The sequence below is a fragment of the Aquila chrysaetos genome, assembly GCF_900496995.4.
Source record: "Aquila chrysaetos chrysaetos chromosome W unlocalized genomic scaffold, bAquChr1.4 W_unloc_1, whole genome shotgun sequence".
Classification (NCBI taxonomy): Eukaryota; Metazoa; Chordata; class Aves; order Accipitriformes; family Accipitridae; genus Aquila; species Aquila chrysaetos.
In genome coordinates, this window is record NW_024470321.1 from 1979218 (window position 1) to 2006541 (window position 27324).

Here is a 27324-nt window from a genome sequence, read left to right on the forward strand (position 1 = left end):
GTGTAAACAGTATCTTTCTTCTCTCTGGAGACTGAATGCATCATCTCCCCAACATACCTCACTTTCAGAAGATATGGGAGAGAGCTTTAAATCTGCCTCAGAATTTCAGTTTTCTACTGCACTGTGCACTGCCCATAGCAAAAGGAAGACATCGTATTTTTTTAAAGAACCTTTGGAACAAATATTTGTCCTTTTCCTTTTTTTACTGCTACTGGAAGTATTCATGTTTAGAATCATCTTGACTCATCTTTCTGCTGGATCCTGCTGTGGCTGTTACTAGTTGTTTGCTGTTTAAATACAGCAGTTCGCTTAGCCATATGTAAAATACAAATGACAGCCCAAATTCTATTCTGTGCAGCTAAATAGAGAAAGTCTTGAAACAAAATAGAGGAAGGTGCCAACTTTCTCTGATTTTTTTTATTGTTCATTTGTTGGATTCTTGTAATCAAATGAGTGACAGATTGCTTTTTTAACTACTATTTTAACAATGGTGAGTCTGGTAGAAAAAAGAACGTTTTAAAAAAATCTCATAGCAAAAGACAGTTTCAAGTATCAGAACCTTACAAGTACTGCCAAATACTATTTTTATGATGGCAATGAGTTAATGATCTTTTTGAAGTCATGGGAAAACTCCCATTGATTTAGGTAGAGACAAGATTTTAGCCATTGATCTTCTGTCACGCGGGTCATTGTCACTTCACAGATTCGAAAGTATACAACAGAAAAAATAATTGGCTCTGAAGGATTAGGCATTTGTCTAGATAAGAACATTTTGACATAATTAATTAACTTTTAAGGGAAGATTTGTGAATCCATGATAACTACATACATTTATTATTCATTTGAACCTGGGGAGGGGGGGGAAGATTTTCTTCAGTAGCTTATGGTGGCTAAACCAGGCACTTTTCTCTCCTTTCAGCTTAGTATGAGGATATACTATGGTCACTTATTTTCATTGAGCTCTGTGCTCAGGGAATAAATGTTTCATTTAGCTATGATTCATGTTAAAAACTGTATCTGCTTTCTCCATATGAGTACCTGCTCTTCCCTCCACTTTATGAAGCACCTTTTCCATATGCCAAAAGAAAACACAATTCTAAAAAGGAGCTGAGCCAGGGAAGAAGAAAGGCAGACAAGGATTGTAGAGACAGAGACTGTAACTGGAAAAGATGGCTAATATAAATATGAAGTGTTGAGAAATCTTAGAAATGAAACCACTGCATGGCTTTGTTTATTTCTATAGGATTCATTATGAAGTCCATTATTGAAATTCTATTTACTTGAACTCTCTCTTTAGAAGAGAAATTTTGCTCTGCATCAAAGGATAATAAAATATTCAACAGTTAAAGGATTTCTCCCTGAAAGTAAAAAAAAGGCAATAAGCACGTGTGAGGAATATTAGTATGGAAATTATTATTTATTTATGAGGTTAAAAAAAATTATGTAGTGGCTTTGGGACAGACTGTGAACAGGTTAAAGGCATCAACATTTTCCTGCCTCTCATTGTAGTTGGTGTAGCACACCTGTAGTGCATGGACTGATCAAGGTTTGATCATATGATATTCCATCTTGATCCAGGAAAACTCTAGATGATATAGAGCCAGATATACTTTTATATCAAAGAATAGGCTTTATATCAAAGCTGTAGGCAAATCTAAATTGCAATCAACACATTTAACTTCTATCCATCTCTGAACATGTCTGTATTCTAATGTATTTTTGTCTAGGTGTATGTTACACTTAAAAAGCTGCCTTAAAAGAACATCAAATTTGCAAGTATTTAGATGCCAGGAAATGACAGAATTAAGGATGACTATGAAATCTTAAATTGTTTTCTGTGGTTGAGGCTGTTCTGTGAAACAGGAACCAGTTGAGCAGGGACCCTTCTTTGATCCTGAGGCTGTCATAGACTAGCTCATGTCCACTCCGTACTATTTAGGTCTAGTTCTCTCTAAATCAGGCTGACTGTATCTGCATTACATAGCATTTGACCAAGTCTGTGACTCTTAAAACATAGTTATTACTTGGTGTATATTTTTTAATTAAAAGTGTCTAAAAAAGAAAAAGTGAGACCTGCATACAGCCCACCAGAGTGATATGAACTTGAAGATATGTGCTGAATGTCATGAAGTAGAGCAAAAAGACTAGAGCAGCATTTTGGCAGTTTAAATTGTTTTGGAGTACTTGTGAGAGACTGAAAGAGTTAATGTCTCAAACATTGTGGTGGGGCAAGTTCTGCTTAAAGATGAACTCTGCATGACAACAAACGAACCCGAAGGTGAAAAGAAGCCGATCAGCAACAGGACAGGGAGGGGGTGCTGGAGGGTACGCAGCTCCCTGTTCTGATATGCTGAGCAGGGCAGCTCACCATGCATGGCCAAAGATCAAACAATGGTCATGTCTGCATGGAAGGAGAAGTTACTCCCCAAACGACCCCCAAGCCCACCGTACTGTATATTGCAGAAGTGTCCGAACTTTGTACAATCTCTTCATAGTCTTTTGAGAGCAATCCACTGCATTCAGCAATTCCTAGAGCTGCCTGTAGACCTTGTCTTGCAGAAGGATAACTGGAGCAGTCAGGAGCCAAGGAGCAAGCTAAGAGCAACCTACAATCTTTATTAGATGGTAATGTGCTGTCTTTTCCACTGGACTTCTATCTTACATTCATCTCTGATGTGCTGATGAGTCACATCTGAACAGTAAAAGCGCTTTAACTTTTAAAACAGGACCTCTGTTCAGGGCCTGTCTCAGTTTTGCAAATTAGGAAGAGCATGCTGTAAATGGAATGGTAGGAAAAAGGAGGAGGGTTTCCTGCTTACGACAGCTCAGTGCAATGCAAGAGCTCTTGATTCCATTCCTGCCTCCCTTGTGTGGTTCTCATGTGATACTGAGCAACTCAAAGCATACATTACAGTCTTACTTGCTAATTATCAGTTCATTGTTATCTGGGTACCTCTCTGAAACATCTGAGCTCTGAAGCATGAAATGAAGTTCATCAACTGTGTGTAAAGTGAAGTATTCTGAAAACTCAGCTGGGCACCTGAAATTAATGGACTCTTTCCACAGTAGACATTATTATTCATAGAGGAGTCTAGGAGATAAAGTTTGCAAAACAAACAGCTACATGTTTAGATTGCATTTAAAAAACAGAAGGAAGTTAGTCCTTCTTTAATGAGAGATAGAATAGAATAGTTCAGTTGGAAGGGACCTGCAATGATCATCTAGTCTAACTGCCTGACCAATTCAGGGCTGACCACAAGTTAAAACATGTTAAGGGCATTGTCCAAATGCCTCTTAAACACTGACAGGCTTGGGGCGTTGACCACCTCTCTAGGAAGCCTATTCCAGTGTTTGACCACCCTCTTGGTAAAGAAATGCTTCCTGATGTCCAGTCTAAACCTCCCCTGGCACAGCTTTGAACCATTCCCATGTGTCCTGTCTCTACGTACCAGGGAGAAGAGATCAGCACCTCCCTCTCCACTTCCCCTCCTCAGGAAGCTGTAGAGAGCAATGAGGTTGCCCCTCAGCCTCCTTTTCTCCAAACTAGAGAACCCCAGAGTCCTTATCCACTCTTCATAGGACATGCCTTCCAGCCCTTTCACCAGCTTTGTTGCCCTCCTCTGGATGCATTCAAGGACCTGAACATCCTTCTTGAATTATGGGGCCCAGAACTGCACGCAGTACTCAAGGTGAGGCCGCACCAGCGCTAAATACAGAGGGATGATCACCTCTTTTGACCAGCTGGTCATACTGTGTTTGATGCCCCCCAGGATGGGGTTTGCCCTCTTGGCTGCCAGGGCACACTGCTGACTCATACTGAGCCTGCTGTCAACCAGCACCCCCAGATCGCTTTCTGCAGGGCTGCTCTCCAGCTACTCCTCTCCCAATTTATACTTATGTCTGGCATTACTCCATCCCAGGTACAGAATCCAGCATTTGTTCTTGTTAAATTTCATGCCACAGTTGATTGCCCAATGCTCCAATTGACCTAGATCCCTCTGCAAGGCCTCTTGTCCCTCGAGAGTCAACATCATCTCCCAGTTTGGTATCATCAGCAAACTTGCTAATGGTGCGTTCAACTCCTTGTGTATTTAGTAGTGTAGACTGTGTATTTAGTAGTGTCATTCATGTTAAAGGAGAAAAGAACAAAATATTCTATAGTTGCTCTGCAAGTGAGCATCATATCCTGTAGAGTGAATTAAGCAGAAACCATGTCTCCAAAATCTGAGTTTTATTTTGGTATTTTCTTGAGTTTTTCTAAGAATAGTTTCTTCAGACTTACCAGGTAGTTAAAAGAGCTTGCCTGGTAACAGACAACTCTCTTCTTTTCCTGGATTCATGTACTCATATGTAGGATGAGAATATAATTTCATTCATTTTTAATATCTGTCTCTTAGTATCCATTCTTAGGCTTGGAAATCCAGAATTGCAGCTTTTCTTTTTGTATTCTAGAACCAGTATTTACTATATTGAAAAACTTTTCATTAAAATACAAATTTATACTATCTGAGCTATTTTTTCCTCTCTGGGAACATTATGTAAAACTGAGCTACATATATTCTCCATATTAATTCCCTTTCCTGAAAGTTCACTGAGAACTGTTCTACTCAGAGTCAAGAGTTTTCAGAAGGAAAGTTTGTTACTATCTTGTATAGATCTGGTGGCAGACTTGGACAAGACTACAGGAAAACAATGCCAGAGAATACCAGAATGTAGAGTGCAAGTTTATCTAGACAGAGAAGAGTGGGAGAGGAAAGAACACAGGGAATTTAGAAGGGATGGATGGATGAACAGGTTGCTGGAATTCAGAAAAAATTGATGACAACAACAGGATTTTTTAAAGGACCTGATTATTTAATTATTTAATGAGAAAAAATCTAAGAAAGGGGAAACTAGAATACATAGAAATAGGAAATAAAACAATAAAATGAAAGCTGGAAAGAGAAGAAGAAAGTGCTAAAATAGAAAAGAATCATATATATCACTTAAAGATCACAGAATTGCAGTTTATTTACTCTCATGCCTGTCTTTCCTTATATGACATCTTGTAGCTTTCCAAGGGCAAGTATATGACTTCGTCCAGATCCATAAGTATTCTTAATAAGAAAGTGAACTGCTGGGTGGTATTGTTTAAAAAAAAATCCAACAAAGGAAAAAATCCTTCTTTGTATTTTTACTTTTCTATACATTAAAAATAAACTCCAATAAGTGCATGCCCCCTTTTTTTATTTTCTTCCATGCCTAATAGAATTCTAGCAATAAATGGCAACGACAGCATTTATTATCTGGAATTTACCAGGTACCCTAAGCAGTGGTTTTGATTTCGTTCATTCTATTAGAGTTCATCTCCGGATGAGTCAAATGTCTTACATATTCATGTTTTTTTATGAAATATTCAGTCAATATATTATTATAAGTAAATTGATTGCTGTCCAGTTTCCTTTCCTGCTCATCACTTTTGTAGAGTGGTGCCTACTATGTTTTTCTTTCATGCCCTCAGATGAATTATGAAACTGTCTTTAGACAAATAAAACATACTTGTCCTCATCAAGGAAAATGTAAGTTTGGCTCTGTGATGAACATCTTGTGATCTGATGAGTGAGCTCAGAAAGTATGTCTGGATTAACCAGCATGCACTAGTTTTAGTGATGCAAGATTCACTATGTATTGGTACTGGCATCTCTATAACTGTTGCAATCGTAAACCACAATTTTTAGGGATTGCTTTTAAAATAGATATAGCGTTTACGTGCCTGCAATTTTAATTTAAGAATAAAATGTGCTCCATGTAATTTAAAATTTGGCTACTGAAAGTCATGCAGACTATTTGTGAATTGGAATCTGCAAAACATCTCAGGTCTCTGGAGAATATGGTCACTAAACCATTGGACTTTTGTTTTCTATTAGAATTCCATTGACCAGTCATGAGGACATTTTATGTCTTTTATTATAAACTATAGATCTGTAGATTTGAAAGCAGAGTGTTTCTGTCTAACTGCTTGTAATTATTCCCCCAAGAGTTTAAATATACTTGTTTAGCTGTGCTTTTTAGATTATTTTAAGAGAGACCATATACTCAGAGAAGAGCTGATAATTAAAAAGATTTTTTCAAGGCCCACAGGGCTTAACCAAGTTGTCTGGGTAAAAACTGCACTTCCAGACTTTTCCATTTCTTTTTCTTGACTTAAAGTTAGAATCTGAATTTTGTTTCTGAGATGTTATTTTAAATAACACTGTAGTTAGACAGCAATGATGTAAAGTTTCCTTAATCCATACCTATGTTTCTTGTATCACAAATCACATACTGTGTGGCAAGATGCTGCAGAACATTTTAAAACTGGATTAACATATCTGCCTGGCATGGATTAAAGATTCTTCATTGTGTGAGTGAATAGTGATGAATGCTGTTTTAGGGGTGATATGCTACCTGACCAACGTTCAATAAATAACATGGCTGGTTTAAATTTTTTTGAAAACTGAGCACAGTGATACTTTGTGTTCATAGTACTTCAGAATACTTTCTTATTACATAGCTCCTCAGAAATTAATTTACTGGGGTTGCCAATTTTTAGCCAAAGCCTCGAAGGAAATGTGTCTGATGCCAATAGGAAATTTAGTGAAAACATAACATTAATAACTATGCTATCCCATAAATATATTTGAGAGAATGGTATGGATCATTAAAATGCTTAATTATAAAGTGTGTATAAATTAATATTTTTAAGTAATTATATTTGAGGGAAATTTGGGGGAAAACTATTATTTTATCAGCCACCAAAAGAATTAAGGCAGCTTGTGGTAGAAAGGATAAATGATTATTCATCAGTCAGAGCTGAACATAAATTCTATGTCAACTAGCAGCGCCATGTTACTAGGATTGCTGTTTGGCTAGGCTTTTTAAATATTATTTCTCATCATGGTGAAGTTTGATTAGGAAATTGCAAAAGAAATACTCCTACTCAGGTTGTCAGATGTGATTTTAATTATTCTCATCTGTTGGCAGTGCTTACATAGATTATATAATTTAAAGTGAATCATCTTGTCACAGCTTCTCAAATATTTAGATCTTCCACTTATTTGTCAAGAACGAAAGGAAGAGATTATAAAGGAGAGTCTAATCTGGTAAACATTTTGCGCTCTCTTTCATGCTGCAATAGATATGTCTTTTCTCTACTATAATAGTACTAAAGGAGTAAAGAACTGAATAAAATCATCTCTCACTGTGTGTGTATGTATAGAAAAATATATATAAACAACAACATTGAAGTGCTAACTGATTTGAAATTTTTGAAGATAACTAAAGATCTAGAAATAAATGACAAATGAGGTAAAGTGTAACATGATTGGTCATGCTTGACTAGCCAGATATATTTTACTATATAACTCATTTTCTAGACCAAGGAAATGTAGTAGATTAATTCATGTAGACTTTCCTAAGACTTTTGTTGTCACCTACATTTAATAAAGAATTAGAAAAGATTAGTAGACAAGTGGCATGCATAAAATGTAAATTACTGGGCCAAAAGGCAGTGAGCCTAGTGGGCTTCTTAAAGACCTTTCACATGACTCATCAGACTTCAGTTTTTCTTGTTCTGATGGTAGCATAAAAAGTAGAAAGCTCTGATGAAATTTGCTGACAATGCAGCGCTAGGAGACATGGAAGACTGGGATGTCATGATAAAGGCAGATTTGATTTTAGGATGTTATTTCTTTAAAAGTATTAATGATACTGGATAAGGCACTAGTAAAATCCCTCTGGAGTACTGGGCACAGATTGTATTGTGGCTGAAATAAACTCAAGTGTGAACAGATGCACAGAAGGGTTGTGCAAAATGATTTTTTTCCAACATGTAAAGCACATAAATTGAAAATTAGCAAAAAAAAAGGAGGTTGAATACTGTTAAAAAATGGTATTTTCTTTTAGCTTGTTCATACAGATTTGTGTATGTAGGATACACTTGGAAAACAGTCTGGCAGCCTTCTGCGCTGTTTAGTGGTACCTACTGTTGTCTAATGTTGTGGCATCCAGATACATGTAGAAAGAAGAGCAAATGGAAGAAGCTGATTGGTTTACCTGGCTCACCTGTAAGACATGTCTCATATTAATCAATATCTTTTTCATAAATAAAGCTTACTTTAAAATGATTGTGATGTTTATGGATAACCTGAGATGTCAGACATGTGAAATGATTTACAACCTGATTTAAAGTGCCTACTTTGGGAAGGTTATGTGTAGCTGTAATCAAAAAGGAGATATCCCAGCAGCAAAGCTGGGACTCTGGATTTAGGTACTGCGGCAGAGTGAAGACTTCAGCATTAGGCATCTTTGGTCACAACATAGTTAATGATTTTGAAGTAAGGTGAGGAGGCAGGTGATTTTGAGGGTTGATACAAAGTTCTCACCTGCTAAAAAGGCAGCCTGTAAGAAGCAGTATGTTGAGTGATGAATCTAACTCCTACCCTGCTTGTCAGGAGCATGCACGTTTGAGTTGAGGCCACACATGGAACATTTTTATGTGCTTAGGATACAGACTGCTGGGTTTTCCTGAAAGTATTTGTATTAACAAGGCTATATTCTTACATAAGGGATAATACCCACATTTTGCAGGATGCCATGGCAGTTATTAAATAGCAATTTCCTGTATCAGACTGAAGAGATTTCAACTGGGATTGCATCTTCCAAAGAGTACTCTTAACTGTGTGCCATAGAATAGTTGAGGAGTCTAAGAGGGGTAGGGAAAGTGAAGATTTTTTTAATAAGCATTCTGGGCCACAGTACAACCAGGGATGCAAGATTCATGGGGCCAATGGCAGGAAGACAAGAAAGGGGCTTAATCTGTTACCAGCAAATAAGACATTCATCTAGCACAGGCAGGTATGGATTTTCATCCCTGCTCTCAAGATGGTTTAGACATTTTACATCAGACCGTAACTGAATAAAAACTAGAAATAATCTACAGACTAGAAACCACAGTCTTGCCACCTTAGCTAAAATAATCACCAAGTCACAGAAGTTAGTGTATGCTCATGGGAAGTAGGAATCCCCTCAGGGTTGAGAAGGGGTCATACCTACTACTTCTGGATCTGCAGCCTCGTGGGGGACTGCATGCCATTCTCAAGACTTGTGAAAAAGGAGGTTACCATTTTCCCCAGGTCCTTTGCACATAACATCATAAAGACATTTCACATGCCTCTGGCCTTAGACTGGGAGACTTCTGTTCATAGCCAAGCAGGATGCTCTGTGGGCCAAACTTAAGGCATCTCAAGGCTAGGCTTGACTCATTACTGGAATTAAATACCTAAATTCCATATAGGTCTCATTTTAGGAACCAAAGTAGGAGATTTGATTCTTTTCCATAATGAATAACAAATGAAACAATTGCAAGGTAAGTTGTTTAGCTAGTTTAAAATGAGCAAAAGGACTACAAATGTTTGGTGAAAGAAAATCCCATGTTTTTAGTGAGTGTTCAATATCTGAAAAACATTATACAATTAATTTTATTGCTGCATGTCTACTTCCTATAAAATGCTTGTCTTAAAATGAAGAGGGCTGTAAAGTAAAGTTGGCAGATATTTGAAGCCAGGATGTTTTAATCCCTATTTATTTGTATGCATTTCACAACTTGGAAAAAGTTAAATAATTGCTTCTGGTTTTAAGAAATGTTTAGGGCTTTTTTGCAACTTTTATCACACAAATAATCCTATTATTTCAGTATTATGACTACTCATGTTCAGTAAGAACTGCATATGAATTGCAGATTCACAGTCTTTTTATACTAGCAAACATCATACAGCTTATTTTAAAAACAGAGGCGGCGGACGTGTGTACCACTGTTTACAGCAATACTCTGAGCTGCACTGTTGTCATATCAATGGTTCTTTAATGCCTTTCTTTAGATCCTGTTTTTTTAAAAACTGGGAAATCTGCTTAATGTGTTACCTTATAATGTTGCCTTGGCAGTGATATGTCATTATGTTTTGGGAATAATAATCAGTTCTGAACTGCCCTGTTGATGGTTAACAGTGAAAGAGGAGCTGGGAGTACCAGACAAAATGAGAGTTCACAGAGACAAACTGCATCTTTTATAATGAATAATACTTCTATTATTTTAATGAAGAAAATGTTTATAGGATGACGTATAAAAATGCAACACTGTATCCCAGTATTGCTGTTTTATTTTAAACCAGAGCACATAAACAATAATTCTGCATTGAAGTGTGACCACATTCTATTTGGTGATGTTTTGTTTGGAAATTGAAGTGTCTTTTACTAGGGTAGACAGAAAATGGATTTTGTGCAATATACAAATAAAAACAATCTGTTAGTAAATCTATAAATATATTCCCTTTGTTTTAGAAAACAACAGCAATTTAAAATCCTCTTTCAGTGGGGTGGCCTAAAATTGAAGGAAAATGAACAATTTTGTGTGGTATGGGGGCATTCAGTCAATTGGGATTCACACACCTGGAGCATTCAGCCAATTAAAGTGGGGATAGTAGGATTAATAATCAATAGGTGAAATACACCTTAACTCAACAAGTAGCAGAGCAAGAATGATTAATTAATAGTGTTTCATTTCATCCCAAGGTGTGCAGAAACAAGAGGTGGTGTGTAAAAGACTGGATGACAACTCCATTGTACAAAACAATTACTGTGACCCTGACAGTAAGCCTCCAGAAAACCAAAGAGCCTGCAACACTGAGCCTTGCCCACCTGAGTAAGTCATTAATCACTAAGATGGACATCTGTTTTGCATAGATAGAAAAGTCTTTGTAATATATAATAAATCCATTTGACCAAAGGTGGTATAAAATTCTGATCTAGCATTAGGGTCCTGTCTTATCAGACAGGATATTTGGTTTTGTTTTTTTGGTTATGGTTTCTTGTTCCTCTGGAATCAGTTGTGGAAAATACATACTTTGACCTAGAGGAGGCCTGATTTGACTGAGGTCTCTCTTAAATGTCTCTTAGAAACTTTAAAACTATAGCATGAAGGACACCAGGAGGAATGAGACAATACTATAATGCATTAAAATCCAACAGGTCTTCGTGAAACCAGTTTCCTCCTAGAGTATCAACTGCTTCCCTGGGCATGGTGACAGGTTGCATGATGGCAGAGCAATGTCTTCTACACTTATTCCCCCTGTGCCATGTACCATACTCATTTAACATAAAGTAAACAGAAGTGAAGCCATTACACTGCTCTCACCTTGAGTGTGTTTTAAGGTGGATATGCTGGCTCACAAACAGGACTAAGTTATTGTCCCCATAGTCTATGTGTGAATATATGCTTATCCTGGAAGGATATGCACTTGATTTCTGTTTGTATAACACTGTTTAGCATGGCTATAAGTGCACTAACTAAACTCTCACACTATGTACCTGAGAGCAGAACTTGGGAAGTGGTCATGTTTGGTCAGTTTCTTTTTACCAAACACATCCCTGTCCCTTCCTTTGTGTGGCTTAACTATTAACAAATTAGCACTTTAAAAAGTAGTGTTAACATAGTTATTCTAACATAGTTAATTTTTATTTTTTGCACTGACATTATTTAAAAAACAAAAACAAACAAAAAAAAAACAACACAAAGTGGGAGACTTTGGGATTCTCCATCCAGTACAGCAGGGACATTGATGAACATGGTGAAACTCAAGTCATCAAGATTCAGAAAGTGGGTAGTGTGTATTAATCAGCATCTGCTTGAATATGTCAGAGCAGTTCAGCCCACATCTGCCTCCATTCTGATGCTCACCACAGGGTGAATACAAAGTGCCAAACTCCTAAGGAAGGGTTCTTGATTCCTGATCCTGTAAGTAGTCTAGAAGAAGTTCAAATACCATCTTTTGAGATAGTTTCCCAAAGAAGTTTGACCCTTTTGGCTGGAAGATTTATCACCCAGTAAGGCTTACTCTTTCAACAGAGTGGCCAAATATTTCCTTTTCTTAATTAACACAATTCCACTTTACTTGTGGTGAAAATGTTACTCCTCCTAACTGAATGCCAGTTACATTATACTTGAGGCTCCTGAACAGCAGCAAAGACTTTGTTTGTTACTACAATAAGTAACTCCTACAGTTCCAGATTTCAAGAAAAGATATAGGTAACTCTCTGGATCCTATGAACAGTACTGTCATGTGAGATACAGTATAAACGTAAAAGGTACTTCAGAATGCACTTGAGCAAATCTTAGTACCAACTAAAAATTAACACTTAAGCCTCCTCAAAGCTGTGAAGAGCTTCTAATTCTCCTTACTGTGGTAAAAGCATAAGTTTGGTGGTGAATAATCACAAATTAATTCTCTTTCACTAGGAAAATAATGACAGAATATGGCATATTTGTTTGCATCTCTGCATTGATCTAGGTTCATATTAGAATATATTACATGTAATACAAGACAGGATAGCACCACATCTTTTTGACAGAGGCTTCAGAAAATGACAAAATCTTATGAGGCAGCTCCAAGCATACCTCCAGGAACATCCACAGTGACTGACATGCCTGATATTTTTGGCATGTTGGCAGCATGTGATAGCATATTAGACTTCACCTTCATCCTTTGCAGGGATGATTCAGGTGAGTGTATCTAATCAACATATGAAATATTGAAGACTCAGTGTGCTCAACAATGTGAAGAGATATTTCCAGTGAACTGAGCTGCATTAACCATTCATCAGTAGAAAAAATTAATATAACTTTACAGCCAGATAAACAGCTGCTTTAATCTCTGCAGCATCACAAAGTAATCTAAATGTACTGTACAGCTCTCGACTTTTACTATGTACACACAAACACTCAGAAGGTCTCTCTAGCAGCTATCATGCAGTGCTTTATATTTTTTAAATATTTGTTGAGGTCATCTTTTTATGTGATGAATTATGTTTTACTAGTGTTTGCTTTAATAAATGAGAATATTTTGCATTTCAGTATAGCCTTCTATAAAAAAATTTAAAATGTTTCATAATCAGATGAGAATTAAATCTCAGAAAGCCCAATTTTGAGATCAAATTATTTTATTGCAATGATACTAGAGAGGCAAGCATCTTGGCTTTTAACTTGTGCTTTAATCTACAGCAGTGATTCCCAAACATTTCCAGTTGCAAACCACTTTGAGAGGAATAATTTCATAGAAGTCCAGTACAAATCTACTTAAATAGCTGCAGTTTTGTCAGGCTCAGCACTCCTTTCTAACTACTGTAGCCTAGGCTGGAAATTGCTGCTCTAGAAAAATACAAAGTATTATTATTATTGGAAGATATGATTGCAGTGAGGCATAAATTAAAATGCTCAGTGAAAAGACCTATATGTTTCTACTTTATTTCACTGTGAATACATATATTGTTAACAATGATTTAGGTTTAGTAATTTAAACTATTTGGATTCTGGGTTTGTGCAATTATCTACTCCATTTCTGAAATGCGTTAACTGAGCCTCCTAACTTTTTCTATCCAGATGGTTTATAGGAGATTGGTCAGAATGCAGTAAGACCTGTGATGGAGGAATACGTTCACGAACAGTTCTTTGTATCAGAAAGATTGGACCTTATGAGGAGGAGACACTGGACAATATCAACTGTTTAACACACCAGCCTATTGAGAAAGAGCCCTGTAACAATCAGTCCTGTCCCCCACAGTGGGTCGCTTTGGACTGGTCAGAAGTAAGGAAATTTTGCTATGTTAGCTTTTTGGCAATAGTGAAGACAAGAGCTCTGACCACTGAATATTAGTACATTTTCTAGTGCTGCTTGCTAAGTAAAAGATTAATAAGAAAGTCAAAACCTGATATATTTAGAGTATTGAAGCAGGTTTTTGTCATTCATATTTCTTTTTTTTCTTTTCTTCTATGTTGTCAGTTCTGTTGTTTTGTCAAATTATTATGACCTGTTATTAATCATAATAGAAAAATAGTAAAATACAAAATAAAAAAGTACTAAAAAACCCCACCAAAAAAACAACAAAACAACCCTAAAATAGCCATTTGGTATAAGACAATTTCCTTAAAGAAAAAAGCAATTTCCATTAGTTCCCGAAACGGCAAATAGCTGGAGCGCAGAGATGATGGGTTTACAATATCAGAAGCCAGAATAATCTGCTAGGTTTTTTCCGAAGTAACCATGCTGATGTAAAGCATCACCTTTCTTAGCAACAGACCTGAAAATTGGTATTCTTTTTATTAAAGAACATATTTTGTTAAATATAGTGATATCCCTTATAGTGTAGGCCAAATGGTGACCTTATACTGATTCAAGTGTTAAATTTGAAGGGCCTGAACCAGTGCAGCTGAAAGAAGATAGATTGATCTGTGATACATTTGAATGGGACTGCATCACATGCAAATCAGAGTGCAAAAATGTCTGTTTTAAAATTAGTTAATTTGGGGTTTTATCCTACTGTTTCTTGGAAAACTATTCCTGAACTTTAGTCTTTGAATTGCAAGAAGTGGTCTAATGGTCTAGTTCCATGCCAGTTTATACCTGTTTGCTTTTGTTATCTGAAACAGCTCCTCTTCCTTTCCAGTTATTATATGTTGGAAAGGAATTAATCTTGACCACATTCTGCTTTCATGTTTCAGTTTGAAGTCGTCTTTTTGGGAATGGATTATTAGAGTTAAATGTATATAATATCCCAGAGGTTTCACACGTGCCTCGTCCTTTTGTTTCCTGCCTCTATTGAAAATACCCATAACCTAAAGTGTATCAGTATACCCTAAATGACCTCCTTCTGTTCCTCGGCTATCACATATTGATTACTTAGTCATCTTATGCTCTGTTAATATATCCAGACCTTTATCCTCCTTTTTTCATTTCAGTTAGTGATCTCCTAGTTTAAATAGAGGTTCTTGTTTTGTTTTTTTTTAAACGTATGCTCTTGCACATCATACTGCCAAATTTCACTTCATTTCAATTATTCATGTCTTCACAGTTGTCCAGTTCTTTCTGTAGAGCATACCTCTGTAGCATCAAGGTCAGTTAGTTACCTGTGCTAGACACTAATTTCAGTAATGCTGAACAACTGAAACTACTGTTGTATGAACATCATTAAGTAGACTATAAAGAAATATTAATCAGATCAGTCCCATGACTGATCCTAGAAGGTCTTTGCAGGTTGCATCTCTCAAATCCTAAACTTTACCCAGTTGTAATCCCCCTTTCAAACACTTTACTGAAGCCAAGGTAAGTTAGAACTGCTCCACTTACTTTGTCTAAAAAAAAGAAAGGAGACTATTAGAGTAAACTGGAATGATCTAACAATGATATGCCCGTGATTCATTGTATCATTTTCTGTGTATTTGCTTGCCTTTAAACAGTCTTTAATTAAAAATAAATTATAAATAACTGCATACTATAAAGAAGTTTAATGTGCCTGTAGTTGCACAGATCGCTTCTATGCACAGATACTTTTAGCTCCAAAAATTGTTACAGCCTCTCAAAATTCAAAGCATAAAGAAGGAGGCCTACTAGCATCACTGTGAGCACCCATAGAACTGGTACAGAACAGTTCTTAACATAATTTGTTAATACAGGTAATATAGTTCACAGAATCACAGAATGGTTGAGGTTGGAAAGGACCTCTGGAGGTCATCTTGTCCAATCCCCCCTGCTCAAGCAGGGCCACCTAGAGCCGACCATGTCCAGATGGCTTTTGAGTATCTCCAAGGATGGAGACACCATCCATTATTAGTTAATAATAGTCTAAACATTATAGCAGTACTTAAAAGTAGTAATATCTGCATGTTAAATCACAGTGTTATGAGCTGCCATGGAAGCTGTTGTTCATCTCCTTGTTGTTTGAATTTCATGCTTGTATAATCTCCATTTGTTCTTAGCTGAAGAAACTACTTGTGTAGACAAATTGTGGTGGGTTGACCTTGGCTGGCCACCAGGTGCCCACCAAGCTGCTCTATCACTCCCCCTCCTCAGCTGGACAGGGAGAGAAAAATATAACAAAAGGCTCGTGGGTTGAGATAAGGGCAGGGAGAGATCACTCACCAATTACCGTCATGGGCAAAACAGACTCGACTTGGGGAAATTAATTCATTACCAATCAAATCAGAGTAAGGTAATGAGAAATAAAACCAAATCTTAAAACACCTTCCCCCCACCCCGCCTTCTTCCTGGGCACAACTTCACTCCCGATTTTCTCTACCTCCTCCTCCCCTGAGCGGTGCAGGGGGATGGGGAATGGGGGTTGCAGTCAGTTCGTCACACGTTGTCTCTGCCCCTCCTTCCTCCCACACTCTTCCCCTGCTCCAGCGTGGGGTCCCTCCCACAGGAGACAGTTCTCCACGAACTTCTCCAACGTGGGTCCTTCCCACAAGCTGCGGTTCTTCACAAACTGCTCCAGCATGGGTCCTTTCCATGGGGTGCAGTCCTTCGGGAACAGACTGCTCCAGCGTGGGTCCCCCATGGAGTCACAAGTCCTGCCAGAAAACCTGCTCCAGAGTGGGCTCCTCTCTCCACAGGGTGCACGGGTCCTGCTAGGAGCCTGCTCCAGCACAGGCTCCCCACGGGGTCACAGCCTCCTTTGGGCATCCAACTGCTCCGGCGTGGGGTCCTCCATGGTCTGCAGGTGGATATCTGCTCCACCGTGGACCTCCATGGGCTGCAGGGGGACAACCTGCCTCACCATGGTCTTCACCACGGGCTGCAGGGGAATCTCTGCTCTGGTACCTGGAGCACCTCCTCCCCCTCTTCCTTCATGGACCTTGGTGCCTGCAGGGTTGTTTCTCTCACATATTCTCACTCCTCTCTCCCAGCTGCAGTTTCTGCACAGCAGTTTTTTCTCCTCCTTAAATATGTTATCAGAGAGGTGCTACCACTGTCGCTGATTGGCTCAGCCTTGGCCGGCGGCTGGTCCGTCTTGGAGCCAGCTGGCATTGGCTCTGTCGGACATAGGGGAAGCTTCTAGCAGCTTCTCACAGAAGCCATGCTGCATTAAAGGGTCCCCAATTCAACACTATATGTCCGGTCGCGTTCAATATATTGAACTACCACGATTACGGATGCACAAATAACATAATATACTTTCAATCTAATTGCATTCAATGAACTATCATGGCCAGACTTAAGAAGTTTGGTTGCGTTCAATGAACTATCATGGCTAGATTTAATGAACAGTACAGTTTATTAAAGCAACAGAATTACAGATTCTTTTGGATTGCCATTGATAAATACACTGTCTGCAAAGCACGTGCAAGTACCAAGAATATGAATAATACAGTTGACTACGAACACGTTAAATTATGGAAAAACTCTGTAGAGATTTCTAAGTTTCCTGGGGAAGCACTCAGTATAACCAAGGGTTTGAATCTTGCCCAGTAGGCGTCCCTATGGGGGGGGGAAAGAGAGGTTCAGCCCATCGACTGATCCCAGAAGTCAGCGATGTCCTCCTGACTTGTCTATGATGGTGTCTTCCCTAACATTCCTCCTCTCTTAAGCCCTTTTATACTATTTTCTTATTTTTGGGTGGAGCTTGAGTGACTCTAGTCATACATACCTTTATTATGATTGGTATAAAATCTCCTCACTTTACTTTTAAAGGTACATGCTAGAGAAAATTCAGATCACATGCTCAGTGAGGGGTGGTCGCACCTTGGAGGCAGGTAGTTTTTGGGATGGAGGTGTGTTTTGGTATTATAATGAGATTATAATGAGCAAAGTTCACCCAGAGAACATGATTTAGTGTGTCACTACTCCAGAACTGGGCATTTATGATATAAATCAGAAGTAAGGCCATAGCATTGACAGAACCCCATTGTTTCACCTCCTTGCTTCAGTGGATTCAACGCAGGGACCTTCCATTCTTGTTCCAGTAGTTCCAGTTCCCCATCCCTGTGGTGATATCACAGGGCCTGGCTGCAGTGTCTCCACTCTGCTCCACCCTCTGTGTTATTTCTCTTAGATTCAGCATACCAAGCTCCCTTGGTGTTGCTAACATCTAAGGTTGCAGGTTACGTTGCTTAGGGAATTATTATGGAACAGATTTCGTGTATATCCACTGCATTCCACCCTGGAGGTTTACCTTCCCTTAAGAGGGGGACATATCAATAAGTCACCTCCAGCAATAATTCCACACGCCATCCCTGTAGCCCCCCCAGCTACCAAAACCTTGCCACGCAAACCTAATACAGAAATATATTTTATCATTATATATGTTATTTTTCATTGAACAAAAGAAAAATGTTTCCATTTGCTGTATTGCTCGACTGTTTGGTTTTGTTCTGTAAGGAATTATGAATGAAATGCCATTTTAGTGAGCTTTTATATAAAAAAAAACTTCTAAAATATAATGTGAACTTCTGAAAATTTTTTTGTTTTCATTAATTTATCATACACATGCTTTTGCTTATATTCTGAATCTCCTGTTATTTGTAATAGGTTTTGTAGATAATCCACTATCATAAAACAGATAGTCATTCCCAGAGTATACCTGAATCTGTCTCTAGTTTTATTCAGGTTTAAGATAAAATGTTTTTTTGAATCAGTTCTCTAAAAAGTTGTCAGCTTTATAGCCTGTAACCTATAGGTAAGCAATTTCTTTCAGCAACTTTTCTCAGTGTAGAGCAGGACCTCAAGAAACCTGGAAATGGCACAGTGAATCTTAAAGTGTGTCTTGTTCTACATGCAGAACAATAGGTTTTTTTTTTTACCCCACTGTTAGCCAGCATTTCACACAAGAAGTAGGGCACCATAATCAAGGCAGAAAAGGTTTTAAATGGTCCTTGTCCCTACCTGAAAAGGTACAGTGTATTCCAGCCTTTTGAAAATGAATCTCACTTGGAAAGAGTAGAAGGGAAAGGAGTGAGAAGGAACAAATGGATGAGTAGAAAGGGATGTTCAGTTGAAGACTCTTTCATACCACATCCGTGGCATTGATAGTTTGTAAGAAGTTCTTTGTGTGCGTTATCATGATACTTTATTTCTGATTGGAATATCTAGGCATCATCTCAGTACTAGCAAATAATAGTAGCCATATGACAAGTTACAGAGCCATAAATATATGTTGACTATATACTATTCCTCTTTAGCTACCTCCTCTAGACTTTGCTCACTAATACATCATCCTTAGATCCATCAACATTGCCAGCCTCGTAAGAAGCTTGAGCAGCTTTTAAAGGCCTTCACAACCAGGCTTTTATACAACAGGAATGTGTTATAATTTTGAACAAAAATGTTCTAATCTAAAGACTAAATCTCTGCTAAGCTTCTGGTTGTGGTGGTATTTTGTCAGGATTGTGAAAAAATGCTGACTTTTTTTGATATTAATTTTGCCTGGTGTAGCTTGGCAGAGTGTCTTGACTGATGATACAATTTTAAAATAATGAGAAAAATTGCTTTTTTTTCTGTTCAGTGTTCCCAGAAATATAGTGTATTTAAATCCCTATAGTAATATACATATAAACATATATATATATGTATTTATATGATTTTCTGATGGAAGCATGAAAATGAAAACAAGAGTGAACTCAGAAAGTGGAAGAGTTGAATACTGCTTCCATTGAAGCCAATGGCAAATCTTGCTAATTTTCTCTGGAATGCAAGTTCTAAAGCTTTGGTTTTATAGTCAAAACAAGCAATACTTGATACAAATTAAGCAATTTTAGAACTGTCCTTAGGAGAATGTAAAAGTGCTTATATCACATAGTAATTAAAGCTAACAGTGGCTTGCCTAGCAGAATGTAGTCATTCTCAGGTAACATCAGTTTCGCCATAAAATTTTTTATGCTTCGCAATAGTTGAGCTTTGACTGAATTATTCTGCCCACTGTAAATGAATTCTTTTATATTTTTACAGATAATAAAATATAAATCAGCAAAAAATAATCTAAGGATGTCTTGGGAAGAGCCTTATGTCATGGTTTAACCCCAGCCAGCAACTAAGCACCATGCAGCTGCTCACTCACTCCCCCCACACCCAGTGGCATGGGGGAGAAAATCAGGAAAAGAAGTAAAACTCGTGGGTTGAGATAAGAACGGTTTAATAGAATATAAAAAGAAGAGACTAATAATGATAACACTAATAAAGTGACAGCAGTAATGATAAAAGGATTGGAATATACAAATGATGCACAGTGCAATTGCTCACCACCCGCTGATCGATGCCCAGTTAGTCCCCAAGCGGCGATCCCCCCGCCCCCACTCCCCCCAGTTTATACACCAGATGTGATGTCACATGGTATGGAATACCCTGTTGGCCACTTTGGGTCAGGTGCCCTGGCTGTGTCCTGTGCCAACTTCTTGTGCCCTTCCAGCTTTCTCGCTGGCTGGGCATGAGAAGCTGAAAAATCCTTGACTTGAGACTAAACACTACTTAGCAACAACTGAAAACATCAGTGTTATCAACATTCTTCACATACTGAACTCAAAACATAGCACCATACCAGCTACTAGGAAGACAATTAACTCTATCCCAGCTGAAACCAGGACATCTTATCAGACAAGCACATTTCCTTTGCATTCATATTACTGTTAGTCATGACTTTCACTGAGTGAGTCAAAAATTCTAGAAGCATGTGGCAATGGGAGACACTGTTTCCTGGGGTTTTTTTTGTCTGTGTATTCTGTCTTTCATTTGCTGTGGAGACATAAATTTTTTGTTAAATTCTACTGATGCTTTTTATTTTTGGTGATTCAGTATTATTGTAGGCAACCTATTTCCTTACTTCACTTTCATTTCTGGGGACAGGGTGTAGTCAATCTTATTTAGTGGAATTTTGACTATGACTCCAAAAAAGTGTGGGGTTTTTTTAAGGAATGTTGTTTCCTTCTGGTAGCAGTAGCTGAAAGATTTTTTCTCAAATGGCAGCTTAGACATAGATAAAGAACATGTCTTCAAGCCAGACTAGAAAATGGATGCACCTAAACTCAAATTTTGATCCTCAAACTCTTGCTTATTTGCTACCACATTCTAGAGATTATGAAACTCCATAGGCACATTGGGTTTTGATGGTTATTCACTGATTATCAGAAGTACTACTTGCCTGTCTTGACACATAAGAGAAGCTGAGTACCAGCCTCTTGCCAAAGCCACACAGTGATTCACACACTAGACATTTCTCCACATATCTAGACATTTCTCCACATATCCTCTCCAAAGGCCTCAATTTAGAAGACATTCTTAGAGCATGTCTAATGAACCAAGTTCTACGTGAGGTACAGCAATAGCTACTGGTCTATTTTAAGAGTTGTCTGGTGATAGCTTGCTTTTTTGCATTTTTATAATATTTCAGGTTTTAGAATGCAACACCCAGAGTGCAGAACACAGCTCTGTGCAACTCTGAGGGATTTTAAGCCTCTCTGCCTCCTGCTGTTCTACAAAGTGAACTGATCACTAATCTGTAGACTACTCTTATGATGGCAGGCGGGTCCTTTCAACCTTGTCTCTTTTCTGTTTGCTTTTCACAGAATGCTCAGTCCCTGGGAAGAGGAGACTGAGTGCAAGTGATTTTAAGCACTCAGCTAGGAAGGGGCACTTGCTTCTAGTTCCTGCTCAAAAGTCTTATGCATGTTATATGAAATATTCGTGGGAGGAAAAACACGCAACATTCCATGGAATTTGGACCAGAACTGAGGAGTCATGATCATGATGCTGAAGACCTGACATATTCATTGTCATTCTTTTTTGGTGTCTATTTAGCATTAATATTTAATTCTTTTTGCAGTTCAGCCAGAGAGATAGAGATCTTCCTTCTCTTCCTTCCCTTCCTTCTCTCCTTCCCCTAGTTTTCTAGTAGGTAGATACTTGGGGTACACAAGATTTGGGGTTAAACCTGTCACAACCCGGGCTGGACAGACCAGGGAGGGGTCGTGGTGAATTCGGAATTCCCTCCGGGTAAAGGTGAAACGACACCAAACGACCAGTTAAACCTTTTACTCATGGCAGAAGCAAACTGAACTTGGAAGGTGTTAACAGTAGGTGGCGTGGTTGCTCTCAAAAGGAATTGCCATGGAACTACCTCAGTAAACCGTGTAACCCGTGGTAACCATATACATCAATTCAGGGAAGAAGGAGAGCCCTCCCATAGTCACGAGGTTCAGAGCAGACCCCCTTGCTTTCCAGACTCCTCCTCAGAGAAGGGTCTAGGGGCAGCTAGATCCACTCCTCGTCCCAGACTTGGTCAACGGTTTATGTCTAAAGGGACGAGGTGTAGGGGTTATGAAAAAGGAAAGAGAAAGAGAGAGCAAGACAGAGAGAGAAAGAGGAAAAGAAAAGAAAAAGATGTCACCAGTCCTGGGTCCAGTTCCAGTGGGTGCACGTGTGTGGGGCTTCAGTTTGTGTCCTTTTATCATCTCCTTGCCCCTCCTTCAGGCAGGCACTTGAACTCATTAGGCTAATTAGGTGTCATGTGTGGTTTGTGCTTCCAGAACCTTCGGGAAATGGGTCAGTGGGCTTGGGGGTTGTTTGGGGAGTAACTTCTTCCCTGCAGACATGACCATTGTTTGATCTTTGGCCATGCATGGTGAGCTGCCCTGCTCAGCATATCAGAACAGGGAGCTGTACATACTCCTGCAGGCCCTCCCAGTCCTGTTGCCGATGTCCTGTGCTGATCTGTGCTGATTGGCTTCTTTTCACCTGTGGTTCATTGCTATGCAGGGTTCGTTGTTATGCAGAATTCGATGTTAAGCAGAACTTGCCCCACCACAATGTTTGAGAGATTAACTCTTTCAGTCTCTCACAAAGCCCCTTCAGCATGAGGAGGATTGAATCTGGCTTTTCTGTATGAGAATTCTGAACACTGAACTATTGTAGATAAGGAGGCAGTACCTTGATAGGAAAGGCTAGAATAGGACAGGAAAGGAAAGGTTAGGTTTTAAGGAAAGTGTTTATATACCCACTTTGCAGTTCTGGATTATAAATTCCGAAAGGAGGACCCATCTCTCTGCAACCCAGTTTAAAATCCTAAATCTAAGCAGAGATCAGATTTAGGATAAACCTGTCTATTCTGTATTGACTAGTTTAGGTGACTCCCACTGAGAGATTCTTTTAAAGATCTTGTTTTGATGTATCATAGAATGGTTTGGGTTGGAAGGGATCTTAAAGATCATCTAGTTTGAACCCCTTGGCCATGGGCAGGGACACCTTCCACTAGACCAGGTTGCTCAAAGCCCCGTCCAACCTGGCCTTGAACACTTCCAGGGAGGGGGCATCCACAACTTCTCTGGGCAACCTGTTCCAGTGCCTCACCACCCTCACAGTAAACAATTTCTTCCCAATATCTAATCTAAATCTACCCTCTTTCATTTTAAAACCATTACCCCTCGTCCTATTGCTACACTCCCTGATAAAGAGTCCCTCCCCATCTTCCCTGTAGGCCCCCTTTAAGTACTGGAAGGCTGCTATAAGGTCTCCCCAGAGCCTTCTCTTTTCCAGGCTAAACAACCCCAACTCTCTCAGCCTGTCCTCATAGGGGAGGTGCTCCAGCCCCCTGATCATCTTCATGACCCTCCTCTGGACCCGCTCGAGCAGGTCCATGTCTTTCTTATGCTGGGGGCCCCAGAGCTGAACGCAATACTCCAGGTGGGGTCTCATGAGAGCAGAGTGGAGGGGGAGAATCACCTCCCTCAACCTGCTAGCCACACTTCTTTTGCATACAGCCAGGATGCATTTGGCTTTCTGGGCTGCAAGCGCACATTGCCAGCTCATATTCAGTTTTTCATCCACCAATATCCCAAGTCCTTCTCCGCAGGGCTGCTCTCAATCCACTCATTGCCCAGCCTATATCCTCATGTTTGGGGTTGCCCCAACCCAGGTGCAGGCCTTGTTGAGCCTCATGAGGTTCACACGGGCCCACTTCTCTAGCCTGTCCAGGTCCCTCTGGATGGCATCCTGTCCCTCAGGTGTGTCAACCACACCACTCATCTTGGTGTCATCTGCAAATTTGCTGAGGGTGCACTCAATCCCACTGTATATGTATATATACATATATACACCTTTACAAATGTATAGGGAATATTGATACCTTAGTACTGTGGAACTGCTTTAAAGTGTCTTTAAATTAGGCAGAGATGCTTCAGAATTAGGCATACAACAGTAAAGTTTGGATCACTCAAGTAATTTTCTTAAAACGAATCTTAGGGATTTTTCTTTTTCCCCCAATTATATAATGACCTGTTTTGATGGGTGGAAGGCCTTTGGCGTGCCACCTCTTGAATTTTGCTTCAGTTCCACATAGTATTATTTCCCAGATAATGTTTTGTCTCTGCAGCTTCTTTCTTATGAAAGGCAGTTCTACTCTTGACAGGTTTAGCGTAATCTGTGTGTAGGATTTATGGTATCAGAAATTGATTCTGATTCAAATACTGCAGATATGCTTACGGGATAAAGGTTAACATGACTATAGGGAATTCTAAAACTGTGCTTGCAAAAACTCCTGCTCAACTGTTAAAGAGGGACTGATTTGGGGAAGGTCTTAATTTTGTTAGCACTTGTCTCTAACCCATTCTGCATTTATGCTAATGTAAATGATAGTTAATAGTCAGGAAAAAGGAAGGAGAAGTTGGGGGGAACCAATATGAAGAGAGAGGAGGAAAAGCAGAGGTCTTCAGACTTGCTTCTTTTTAAATTACTGGTTTTTTATCTGCTTGCTGTTAGAATGAGCAGAGGAGTGATAAAAGGAGGAAAAACAAGAACTGTGAGGAAACGGAATTAAAATTTAAATAGGAAAAGAGAGAAAAGCATGCATTGTAGGGGAGAGGGTACAGTATTTCTATCTGAACCAATAATCTGGTATCTTTGGAGTCCAGTAAAGCATTTATCTTCCCATATGTTTATTGGGGAAAGGTGTGTTCATTGTAGCTCAGTGGCCTGTAAGTGAGGTGGAGAAAGACTGTACTAAGGTCATATTAAGAACAGAGTTCTACTTTTAATTTCTGAAATGCACACTCAAGTTTGTTTCATAATAATGTTACATGTGGCAGACCTTTCTACTCTGCAGCAAAGTGCTTATCTTAAACCTAACCTAAAGGCTTTTTATATATAAAAGTAAATAGTAGCACAATACTCTAAATATAAATAGCAAAGGAAATCTGCTTTTATCATATTAAAACTTATAAAAACTTTAACTTAATAAAGCAATCATCAGTCAGCTTGTTTGTGTTTCTAAACATTTTAAAATCGTCATTATCATCTTGGGAAAATTGTGATTATAGTTTAATTATAAGAACATAAATATATTCTCCTATTTTCCATAGCATTTCTGACATGTTTATTAACTTTTTACTGAGATTTTCATTATTCATTTATATAAATATTTTTTCAGTGCACGCCAAAGTGTGGCCCAGGATTCAAACACCGAATTGTTCTGTGCAAAAGTAGCGATCTTTTAAAAACTTTTCCAGCCATGCAATGCCAAGAGGAAAGCAAACCTCCAGTCCGCATCCGCTGTAGTTTAGGCCGATGTCCTCCTCCTCGCTGGGTTACTGGAGACTGGGGACAGGTAAGATAGTTCATATAAGTATTTATTGCCGTTAGTCTCCTACACATTAGTACCTTTAAAGATAAGAGGTTGCTGGAAATGGATAAGAGATGGTTCCCATGACTGAAGCAAAAGCTTCTCCCCTGTTTGTCTCAGACTGAAATGTTATTTTGAATGATAGTTGTCTGCTGAACTATAAAGGATTTGCTGAGAGTAATCTAGTTTCTACTGAATGAGTTTCCGTATGCATTTTGCATTCTGTATGCAAAAGAAGTGTGGCTAGCAGGTTGAGGGAGGTGATTCTCCCCCTCCACTCCACTCTTGTGAGACCCCACCTGGAGTATTGCGTTCAGCTCTGGGGCCCCCAGCATAAGAAAGACATGGACCTGCTCGAGCAGGTCCAGAGGAGGGTCATGAAGATGATCAGGGGGCTGGAGCACCTCCCCTATGAGGACAGGCTGAGAGAGTTGGGGTTGTTTAGCCTGGAAAAGAGAAGGCTCTGGGGAGACCTTATAGCAGCCTTCCAGTACTTAAAGGGGGCCTACAGGGAAGACGGGGAGGGACTCTTTATCAGGGAGTGTAGCAATAGGACGAGGGGTAATGGTTTTAAAATGAAAGAGGGTAGATTTAGATTAGATATTGGGAAGAAATTATTTACTGTGAGGGTGGTGAGGCACTGGAACAGGCTGCCCAGAGAAGTTGTGGATGCCCCCTCCCTGGAAGTGTTCAAGGCCAGGTTGGATGGGGCTTTGAGCAACCTGGTCTAGTGGAAGGTGTCCCTGCCCATGGCCGAGGGGTTCAAACTAGATGATCTTTAAGATCCCTTCCAACCCAAACCATTCTATAATTCTAAGTTCAGATTGGACATTAGGAAAAGGTTCTTCACTGATAGGGTGATCGGTCACTGGAACAGGCTCCCCAGGGAAGTGGTCACGGCACCAAGCCTGTCAGAATTCAAGGACCATCTGGACGACGCTCTTTGTCATATGGTTTAGTTTTCAAAAGTCCTGCAAGGAGCAGGGAGTTGGACTCGATGATCCTTATGGGTCCCTTCCGTCTTGAGATATTCTATGATTCTATGCATTTTTAAAAAAAAATTAAATAGGCCTTATTACAGCTTTTTAGAAGGGCATTTTGGGATACAGCGATGTTGCAAGGTTTCGTATTTTTAAAACACATTTAACTTAGTTGAGAAACATGATGGAAATACAAAGCCAATTAAAATTTTACTAAGATATATAGCCACCCAAAAAACTTTCCAAGATCTATATAATTTTACATAAAATATGCTTAATTACCAGACAGGGATCTAAATTGTTGCACCACAGGCTGAATGGTGCTGCCGTTATGCGGTGTTTCTAAATAGGATATAATGAATTTCCTTCTTTTTCATTATGTTTTTGCGTCTCACATGATCAATGGCCTGTTATTAAACAATAACTTGATATTTCAGTTTCTAAGTTTGCGGAGTAATTTGCCACTAATAAAAATAAAACACCTTAGCTTAACTAACCAGGAGACAATAATTTGTGGTATTACAGTCTAATTGACTTTTCTTTTATGCTAGTTGTCCAGGTGTGCATTTATCTTAAATTGATATGTCCTAAAACCACTGTTTAGTTATAGAAATTCAAAAATATTTTGAAACAGCAAAGTGTTTTTGTTTGAAAGATACTTTCCTTTTTCCATAAGAAAGTCCTCTAGCAGATTTGAATGCTTGTTCTCCTTGGTTTTTCTACTTTGTTCTGAAGTAAATGATTTCTCTCTTGAAAACATGCACTTAAACTCAGACATGATATATGAAATAGTGTAAATTATATTCTTATACCTCAAATCCAAGCTGTCCAGGGATCTAACATTGTATTGTGTCTTATTTCTTTGAAAGACAAGTGGTTGCATATACTGTCAAAAAAC

At 38.9% G+C, this 27324-nt stretch overlaps 1 protein-coding gene across 13 annotated transcripts in view; it reads left to right on the forward strand.

Moving 5' to 3' along the window:
- The window catches only part of LOC121232867 (A disintegrin and metalloproteinase with thrombospondin motifs 6-like), a 185216-nt gene that overhangs the window by 146600 nt on the left and 11292 nt on the right, over positions 1-27324 (forward strand). For 11 of the 13 annotated variants that reach the window (XM_041121341.1, XM_041121348.1, XM_041121343.1 and 8 more), the window contains 3 exons: positions 10588-10717; positions 13451-13655; positions 25255-25431. In XM_041121341.1, coding sequence (XP_040977275.1) covers positions 10588-10717; positions 13451-13655; positions 25255-25431 — 512 coding nt within the window. Of the gene's footprint in view, positions 1-7923; positions 7977-10587; positions 10718-13450; positions 13656-25254; positions 25432-27324 lie in introns of those variants that run through there. The other 2 variants (XM_041121349.1, XM_041121350.1) reach the window with 2 other exon arrangements.